The sequence below is a fragment of the Apteryx rowi genome, unplaced genomic scaffold (genome assembly GCF_003343035.1).
Source record: "Apteryx rowi isolate R43461 unplaced genomic scaffold, aptRow1 scaffold_514, whole genome shotgun sequence".
In the NCBI taxonomy this organism is placed as follows: domain Eukaryota; kingdom Metazoa; phylum Chordata; class Aves; order Apterygiformes; family Apterygidae; genus Apteryx; species Apteryx rowi.
Window position 1 is genome coordinate 154,999 of NW_020450777.1, and position 10,608 is coordinate 165,606.

Sequence of the window (10,608 nt, forward strand, 5' to 3'; positions counted from 1 at the left end):
AATGTTTACCAGTCTGTCCATTAACTTAACAATAATCCATTATATAATCTCTGAAGACAAGACACAATCTTGATTTATATGATATTGCACAAAGTAAAAGGCATTTTAAGTGATACTATTATTACTTTTGCACTCTTAAGAGGCTTGTACAATTTTTTAAATGGGAAACATTAACAGATTTTCAAATAAAATCAGAATAATTCTGTGTGGCCTTAAAGTTAAATGTGATATATATTTCAAAAATTATTGCAAGGTTTCAATATTAAACCTTAAGTAGGTATTAAAGGCATATAAAGACCCAGAAAAATGGGACATTTTGTTATTAAATGTTAGCCAGTTACATTCTCTTTAAACAATGTAATTTAATGAGAAGCTTGAACTTGCAGCACCACCCAATGGTAGTTACTGTCTGCTACAGAAAACAGGTTTTTGAAGCTCTGTTGCCTGCACTGTGGGTTCTGGTAATGGTGACAAATAACTCTTAGAGAGGTACTGATAAACTTTCTTTAAGGCTATTTTATGAACCAAAGATTGACATTTTTCTGACTATTACCAAATTATATCTTTGCCAACATAAATGTAGTCCATGAAAACTGAACTGTACAACAGAAGAACTGAAAGAATTAGTAACCTTTTGTTGTTTTTATAAACCCAAGAATGTAGCAATTTATTTGGTTTAGTGCAAATAAAATTGTTTAAATTTATTTCCTAAAAAATCAAACATTTACTTAATTTTTCTTCTTTCCAAAACCTTCAAGAAATGATAGTTCAACCCTCGAATGGACAATGCTGGTGCTGAAAACAAATTTATTGACGACATCTTACAATGGCCATATGATTCCAGTATTTTGCTGTAGAATTCAATTTGAAGGTGAGAAAAAATGAAAATAAATTACCATGCACTGTACAATAAATTGCAAAAAGTTCAAATATCTTCTTTATCAAATACATGCTGAATTACATTAATGTACTCCCAAGCCATGTTGCAAAATCCTTTTCAACATGCTTGAAAAAAGTAAGTTCTTAAACAATATTTTTCTCAAATAATTCAGAAATGCAGAACAATCTGCAACCCTGAATCAAATTTGGGGCATAAGAGAGTAATAAGTCAAAAGGTAGCCATTTTAGACTATGATCATCATCCTAGGAGGTAGGGAGGAAAAAGAGCAAAAGGAAGAAGGGAGATTGGAGGAGAGAGAGAGAGAAAGAAGGAGGTAAAAGAAGTGTACAATTTGCACATTATGTTGAACTTTACAAGGCTTATACCTTTTACATTTAAATAAATTTAATATATTACACTTATTTCTTGTCACATAAACAGAATTTTAAATATTTGCTAGAAATTATTTTTAATATATGTCTGCAAAAATACAGACCATGACTGGTTTAAAGAATGATAAATGTGGTGTGTCTTTGTATCACCCTGTTGCATTCTCTTCCCTTTAAAACCATGCACTAGTGAAATTTATTTTTAAAAATAATATAAATTGTTGAAAATGGCTGATTTATTCTTTCTTTTTTTTGCAAGTTGCAGCCCCAAGAAAATAATTTAAGTGTTCAGCTAAATCTGTGTCCATGCAAAAAAGTTTCTTTAATTTCATACAGTACAGTATATCCACAGAATTTTATTTTTCAGAGAGTCCATCACATCTGGGGTTTCACTGTAACTATAGCTGAAGCTATGAAGCCTGCCACTTTTAAGTCTTGAACCTTTCCAGTATGGAGAGTTTTCAGATCTCAAGTAACTGTTTCAAATGACAGCTGACTTTTCTTTTCCAGCATTCTTATATTCTTCCACTGCTCTTCCAATGTCTGCAAATCCACTGATTTGTGACATGGCTTCATGGGAGGGAAACTCCATTTCTGTGGTATAACCAAGCTTCAGGAAGGGGGAGGGCAGATAAATAAAGAAACAGGAGCAACAAAATAGATATGCCATTGAAAAGGACTTTTGTTGCATGAAACAGATTGATTCTTTTAGTTTAGTCCATGGCTTCGGATTGGACCAAAACTGAGTGTCCCTGAACTCCAAACCTGTCAGTTCGTTACAACATCAGTCCTTCACCTGAGGGCCTTCCATAGGGCACAATGTGTGCAACTTCCTTGAGAACACAGGATCGCTTTGTAGCCCTAGAAACAGGCTCAGAAGACACAACATTAAGCATGCAGTGTTACCAGGGTTTGCGACCTGTAATTTTTTTTTGTAACGCTGGTTGCTATGACAACAGTTTCACAGCTGCTATGAGCGAGCATACGGAGGTCCCGTTGAACTTTCAAGAGATGATTGGGAGGCTCTTCTAGTGAGAGGAGCTAAAGTTGGGTCTACTAGGGAAGAAGGAGGGAAAAGTTTGAACCACCCAATCACCATGTTGGACAGGTCCAGTTCATCTAAAAGTATCTGTGCCACTCCCATAAAGGATTTGTGATCCATACGTCCATAGTCTCCCCAAACAATTATCTGTTAGCAAAGGAAACACAGAAAACAGAGAAGTTTCAGCAAAAATTATGAAAGCTGCAATCTGATTCTTCAAAAGCCTCCACTTATTTAATTATAGGAAGGAATGGAATATTTGACTGCTGACATAGTTTAACTCTGCATACATTACCATGATGCAGCAGCAGAAGCAATTTGGGCAGTAACTGAGTAATTCTCCATACCAAAGAAAGCCCAGCAAGATAAGGAGCCCATACATACAGTAGAGACAAAATAATCTAGAACTAACTTTTGCTCAGCACTTTGTACTTGCTAGTCATCAGTAGATGTTGCTGTATTACTTATGTGCTCAACAAGCATTTGGAACAGCAGTACTTGCCAAATGAAGCATGAAAGAAAGTTTGAAGCTCATTCAGTGAGAACCGTACAGGTGGCATGTTTGCAGATGCAGAAAAATATTGATGCAAATTACCTGTAAAACTTTTCCTTGGGGACTTTCTTCAAATGATAGAAGTTGCTGATAAAGCGGTTCCAGCGTTTTTCTTGCTACCTTTGTTTTCTTTTTGGCTATGCAAACTCCATTTTCTAATAGATACACCTTTACATATGGTGCTTAGAAGGAAAGAAAATAAAGGACAGTAAATAAAGGACAAGTCCAGATTTTTGCATAATTGATGCAATGTTCTATCACCATATGCTAAAATCTGCCATTTAGTGGATATATCGCTTATATGAACAAATCTTCACCAACAATAATAACATTTATTAACATGCAAAGCCTCCGTGCATTTTATTTTCCCTAGTATCATTTTTCTCTACTTCTTTTTATATGATTCTTTTGCCATGAAATAACTCAGATTTTGACCTGGAAAAATCTGATACTCCTATATATAGTATCCCTATACTGTACAGTATGCAAAATAGGCCTGTTAAGTAAAGGAATGACTTGCACTGACTTTGGTGAGATTTGGATCAATGTTCCAAATTGTTAATAATTTAAAATAATCTACAAGGTGAAAATTAGTGGAGAAAAGACTGACACGATTTCTATTTCGGCAGAAGAGCTTGCTAAAAATATCATTAGATTGTCCTTTTCATACAGTGGTATAGGACATCAGACTGTAAAATAAAGAGTAAATATCAAGTACTGATCTACCTTCCAGAGCAGGTTCCTATTCCACACAACTTGTTAATTCCCTCTTTCCCCCTAAGACTCCTATATCACATTTCCAGCACTTGCCTTCCCTTCTGTCCCATAACCAAGGATGCATTTGCTGTTACTAAAATAACTTTAGTGTCTTCTGGTACAGAAGACAGAATAGTCTGACATTTTTTTTCTCCTGAAATTTAAAATGTTCCTAAAATGCTCCTGAAGTTTAAAATGTAAATGTTTAAAATGATCTTTTGTATTTACTGCAAGCTTTTATACCACTTCAGTATATTTTTACATTTCAACGTACAATACTGTAATCTTCTGTTATGTGTATTTGCTAAAAGAGTTCTGTTCACTTAAGTCGAACAGTAAAGCCTCAGAAGCTGGGGGAAAGGGGTGGTTGTTGTTGGAATTTTTTGGTAGAATTTTATTCATATTGCTTCTTYCTTACCTGGCAGTGTCTTTGAACCTGGTTTTACAACAAGGCCACGGGCTCGGATTATTTCTACTTCCAACTGTCCTTTCTTGTCCATCATTCCCACCTGGATATCTCCTAGAAAAGAAATCCTGGCATTGTAAATCAGAAATATCTAATCATACTAACAGCTACAGAAAGTTCTACAGTAAGTATGTGATGACTTTTCTCTTGCATTATACCAGTAAATATGATCAGGATTTTAACACTACTAGGTAATTTAAGCCTTAGCCTTTTCACTGCTATTAGTTAGTATGCATTACAAAAAAACTCTGCAAACAACATTTCATCTTCCTTTCTCCCTGCCCCAATCACTTGAAATTATATCCCTTTTTGTCTCATGAATTACAGAGAAATACAGGCAGCAAGGGAATTATTACAACATAACTCTGTGAAATTGCTTGAAATCTCTTTTTGTCATGGTTCTAATTTTAAAAAAAAGTATAAAAGTGATTCAGAGAAAAGATTGGTCCCATTAGCCACATTTTAAAGATGTGAAAACTAAAGAAGAACAGATAAACAATTAATTTTTCAATGCATCTTTCTACTTCTGAGTGTCCTAATGAGCACCCACAATTATGATCAATTTTGGCTGAACTTGAGGTTCTAGTTTTGGTTTTAACTGAGTTGTCCAAAATCACATGGCAGTATTTAAAGAATTAGAATCTAAATCATTTCTACATTCTAATTACCAGACCCAGTCGATGATGTTGCATCTGCAGGACATAAATGCTTACCCATGGATGGTGTTGCCAAAGTCTGTCGCCCTACAAGCTGGGCAGGACCAAGCCCATCCAGAAAATCACTGAACTGGCTGTCTGCGGCCAACCTCACGCCAGGGAAAATCAAACTAAAAGATAGTATTGCAAAAAATCAACAAATACATTGGAATTTGTCCATTTTTTCTTTTCTAGATTTTTTGCCCTTAGCATTTATATTTTTTGGTACCAGTGCTCATATGGAACTTACTTGCACTGACAAGATTGCAAAGCAATTACTATAATTTTCAAAACTTCCTAGTGTTCAACAAGTAGCAATTCGGCCTCCAGCACATAACTAAACAGGTGAAGGAAGCACTAATCCTCACAGTTTTTAATTTCCACAGTAATATTTTTCCATCATGCTCCTTTTTCCCAATATATCAAAGATGATTGTTAATTACTGCAGTATTCACATGAGATCAGTTCAATAAGACAATAATACAGGCCCCTAACAGTAATTTAGTTACATAAGAGTAAAATTTCTCAGGAAATGTTTCTCAGTCAATGTGAACTCAATGGCTGAATGTCAAGAGTATTCAGTGAAACAATTATGTTAGACTGAATATTGGTCACTGCTTATAAAAACTACTTTTAAGTGAGCATTCATTATGAATATTTTTCTAAAAATGGCTTTAAGAATGACACATATTCGATAATGGAATGGAAATTAATCGTGGCAAATAACCAAGTARCTTAAAATTCAGGTTCTGAAATCTTGCCATAAATTATCTGTGAAACATTTCAAGGCAACAATTATTCACAGAAACTATCTGGTCAATAACTCCCTGAGGAAAAACGGTAATTTTCTAGATGATCGATGAAAAGAGAAAGAGGCAAAACTGATGAAATTTGTAATGACTGACCATAAATAAATGTCCCTCTCAAGCACATAAAATGCATCAACTTGGACACCAGCTCTGTAAGGTGTATTGTCCAGAGCAGGTATATTGTCCAGGGGCTCTGAATACCAGTAATAAATCCATCCACAGTAAGATTTTTGTTGGAAATGTCTTGAACATACCATTCATAGGTCTTTAACTTGGGCCTTTCAGAAAAGCATTAATATGGGAAACTAAAATACACAAGAGTTTTGTATTTCTACCCAGACCACTTCTTCAGGATTAATTAGCACAATTTTTGATAAACTGTTGAACCTAGTGAAGGTCATCTGGAAAAGGAAGAAATTTCAGCTTTCTGGAAATATGCAAGGAGGTGCACCCAAAGGTAGAGGTTTGCTGAACAGAAAGTGTCCTTTTTTTGGTGATTTACACACTGCCTTCCACTCCCACCAAACTGCTGCTCCTGTCTGACCTCCCAGGTGTCTTTAACATGGTGCTGCAGAAATGATCGCTGTACTGCCCACACAAACAATGGGAAACTCTTTCAGTCAGAGGAGAAAACTTAGGCTTGGTCTATATTCAAATGACACGAAGTCAGGAAGGGAATCCTGAGCAAACAGGAACTACAGCATTCACCTCACTCTTGTTTAGCAATCAGTTTTGTGGAGAAATGTCAGGTAAGAGCATCAGTAATAACTTTTGCTTACTTTCCCTCAGAGCTGTAGCTGTTCATGCTCCCGTCTGTAGATTCCCGGCTGGCCTGACGTGTCATCCAGTTCCTCATCTCCACAGCCAGCCCTGTCTCAGTGCTTCTCTGGACAGTGCTCCGCAGCTTCTTACCACCCGCTTCTGGAGAAACAAAACACAAGTCTTCRTGATAACGTGATAATAACAGAGTGATCCTGCAGAATCACAGACCAGCTGGGGTTGGACGGCACCTCTGGAGATCATCTGGTTCCACCCTGCTGCTCAAGCAAGGTCAGCTASAGCAGATTGCCCAGGACCATGTCCAGTCAGATTTTGAATATCTCCAAGGATGGAGACTCCATAACTTCTCTGGGCAACCTGTTCCAGTGTTTGACCACCTTCCCAAGGAGAAAGTCTTTTCTTATGCTCAGACAGAACAGCACAAGGCAGTAATACAGATAATAAACAATCACTCCACATTGTAGAAACAGTCAAAGCAAGAAATTATTGACTTATACCAAATCTTGCATTTTAAAAATACAGAAATTTTAATAATAGGCAAGTAGAACAGTTGTCACAGATCCTTCAAATAACTTAGTTCTGCTTTTTAAGGGCAGATAGCATACACAAAACACAAGTTCTTCAGTGTACAGTCTGCCCGCAGAGGTAACCAGATTTACAGTAGCCATAATCTTGTGTATTTAAAATATGTTTTCTCTGAATGAATACACCCCTCTTAGGAATTCAATTAAAATATTACCATTATGTCAAAACCTGTAGTATTTGAGGAATGTTCTAATTCAGCTGAATTATTTGATTTAAAAACATTTGGTCATTATTTACTAAATTAAGTTACAGACATCCATTAGTGAAGACAGCACACAACAAATCAAGAACTCTGCCCATTCTTTCTCCCTTCCCCCTCTTCCCTTAACATTAGCTGGTTTTATTTAATATCTAAAAAATACAGTTTGTGTTGACTTTTATGCACAATATGAAACTTTATTTCCACCTCCAAGATTAGCAATCATTGTATCTGCTTGCAAATTTTAATTTTAGTTGTAAAGACAGCAAAGTGACAGACAGAGTATCAGATAAGGGAAAAATACTCAAAAAGTAATGTAACAGCATTTTAGTGTACAGATTTTGATCAAGACCTCAACCAGAACACATATTGAAAGCCCCAGCAAAAAAAGCCAAGAACAAAATGGGAATGAAGCCTCAGTTTCTTTCTGTCATGAATAAGATGGTTACTCCTTGCCATTTCTGATTTAAAATTCTATTTCCTGCGATGGTGCAGAGAATTTTGCATTTCAATTTCTTAAAACCTGCTTAATGGATAAAAAAATCCTGACTTCAGCATAGAGATTTGTGATATACTGATGACACCATGAAAGAGTAGTAATTCTAAATGGATATGACACCAAATGATACCAGAATTCTTAAAAATTGATACACTGAGAGTATAGCAATATCCAAGATCCTAAGGATATCTAGGGACTAGCCCTCTTCTGCAGTCTTTGTAGACTCTGCTACTCTTTCTCCTCCTCTGCCCCACCAAGTACCAGTGGACAGAAGAACTGCTGGGCATGTGGATTTTAGAAGGAAAATGAGCAAGGGAGGAGGATATTGTCCTGTCTGATAGCCCAAGGAGAATGAGTGAGCATCGAGGCTGCGTTAGAGTAAGAGGCACTGCAGTCTCGGACAGGGACATGGAGCAGGGAACATGTCTCCATGTCCCCACTCAGGGTCACTCTGTCCTACAGGCTACAGCGGGGTTGAAGTCCTGCGGAAACATATCCCAGTCCCTCCAGTTAAAGCAGATCAGATAAGGAACACAGGAATTTTAGTGAAGTGGGAAATAGATACCCCAAAACCTTAAAAACCCACTGACCCCTTATCAAAGAATGTTTGATAACATTGCAGTATTTAGCAGTAATGAGACATTTTTATATCAGTGTCATGAATTATTCAAATCATATTGCTCCTTACAAGATTTCAATGCAATCCTCAAGACCATAACTTTTAATCATTACAATGTATATAAGAAATAACACAAGTAATAATTTTGTTCTGGAACTTCAGCTACCCACATGAATTTAGTACCCAACAGAGCAAAATCATTTTTTATTGCATCAAAACTACTTATAAATATGCCTATCAATTTCTGGTGCAATAAATACAAATAAAAAAGATACAAGCCCAATATGACATTTAAAAAAAGGAAGGGAAGAAGTCAACAATTTCATTTCTATTGTGTTGTAATATTCCAAGTGTCTCCTGTTTTTATAATCTATATTAAACTAATGAAAGGTGGCAGCTGACTTCCAACACTGGTCCCAAGTTCATCTAAAATCCAGTCACCCAGATCAAAGAAATGTTCCCACAAAACTGCCTGGAAAAATTGTATTATAATTAGGCAGAAAGAGCACACTGTGTTATAGCTTAGTATGAAAAGCACACAGCTTGTGATGCTCCATCCTCTTTTCATAAAGGTATTGCTACAGGATATTTCTCTTCTATTTTAAGTGCTCTTTTGATTAATTAGCATTCATTTTTGTTCAGCTCCGCTGAATGGTGGTCATTTTCYGTTCATTGTTGCAAGCATGAATTTTCTCATAAAAACGTAGCACACTATCTCCATCTTGCATGATTCTTCAAGTTTTCATATCCTCACACCTTTACAAGATTTTTGGGTTTGAGAAAAATACCAATTTAAATACGTGATATACAAATGAGAATACAGTAATTTTTATTAATTAGTAAGGAAGAATTTCTGAATTACAATTCTAAAGCTGTATACCTTGACTCTAACAAAACATTCATAAAAATCAACACATCTGTTGCATACCAATTTACTGAGAAATTAAGGCAGAATTAGTGCAGCTGCCATTCAAGTCTTCACAGAAGCAGATGTTTCACTGGCTGTTCTTAGCATCCCTCTATATCATATTTTTAAGCCATTTTACTTTCCCATATTCGTTTGAATTGAAATAAGTGCTCTGGTTCACATTAAAACAGGTCAACAGCTGATAAGATGCAACTTTACTATAGCATGAAAGTTAAAAATGCACACTAAACCCAAGCACAGGTCCTAATCTGGCATTATTTTGACCCTTACATTGAATTCAAGGGGTGCTGAAAGAAAGCTATGTGAATAACTATTTTCAAGTGTTCAACAGAAATAGGCAGAGCTCTCTGACGGTCTCAAAAGAGAAAGATCTGACCTTTCAGCAGTAAGGCTCCTAATCATGATGTTGATGCTTCTTGAAACAAGAGTTGAAGATTTTAACAGCAAAAATAGCAATTTGGAATAGAAGTATAGAATAAGCCTCAGCTCACAGACATTCCTGAACTACCACTTTAGAGATGAGTATTCTTTCAGATTAAGCTTGACTGAACTAACATGAAATAATATACGTGAGAAATACCTACACCTGATTGCCCACAATACTGGCAATACTTTGGTTCTTGGAAAAATGTAATAAAACAAATATAATCCCACAATTCATCATGCAATTTAAAAAGCAAAGGCAGTATTTATATGAATCATAATTCATGTTTCATAAATTCAGGACTGAAATACTTAAAAGGCAGTGAAAGGCAACTAGCTGCAATGAAAACGCAAGGCAGGTACACTGAGAAATAGCCTTTAGTGCCAGGCTTCCATTCTGTAGCTGGTGGAAGATCAGGCTGAAGGTCCTACCATTCCACTAAACCCAAGCCCATAAACTTAAAGGTCATCTAGATTCTGTCTTCAGAGTGTTTTTTACCCTCTAGATGAGCCATCCCACTGTTGCAGAAGATAAAGAGTAGACAACCTTTGGCCTGTAAGCATCAGTTGATCCCAAGGTCCTTAAAGCTTTATCTTTATTTTTTCCCAACCCTGCCTAGAAATTAAATCCTCCTCCTCAGTTGTGTTGATTCAGCTAGCAGTGTGGCTGCGCTCTGCACAGGATCCAGCCAAAAAGGAACAAACCAGCAATACTTTTAAAGTTGTTCTTTTCTTTTAAGACAGCTCATTTCACAAAATCCATTTCAAAAATAAACATACAGCCGAATGAGTCCAATTGAGGTAATGTTAATTTCTAGCTAGTTAAATAACTTGGGGACAGATCTGCCACTGACACAGTAGTAAACACATATCTACAACCTAACCTTTGTGGCCTGCCGGGGGCTCGTGTGAAAGATGTCATGCAAAGACTGCCTAGGCTCGTCCATTCTTCGGACTATTACCCACTGCTGCTCTTCCATGTGGG

The 10,608-nt window shown here is 36.3% G+C and overlaps 1 protein-coding gene across 1 annotated transcript in view; it reads right to left on the bottom strand.

Moving 5' to 3' along the window:
• Window positions 1–2,239: 2,239 nt before the first annotated feature.
• Window positions 2,240–10,608, bottom strand: part of RIMS2 (regulating synaptic membrane exocytosis 2) — a 403,032-nt gene continuing 394,663 nt past the window's right edge. The window contains exons 30-34 of the mRNA XM_026080279.1: window positions 6,370–6,511; window positions 4,800–4,912; window positions 4,039–4,140; window positions 2,907–3,046; window positions 2,240–2,458 (exon numbers count right to left, since the gene is read on the bottom strand). Coding sequence (XP_025936064.1) covers window positions 2,240–2,458; window positions 2,907–3,046; window positions 4,039–4,140; window positions 4,800–4,912; window positions 6,370–6,511 — 716 coding nt within the window. The remainder of the gene's footprint in view (window positions 2,459–2,906; window positions 3,047–4,038; window positions 4,141–4,799; window positions 4,913–6,369; window positions 6,512–10,608) is intronic.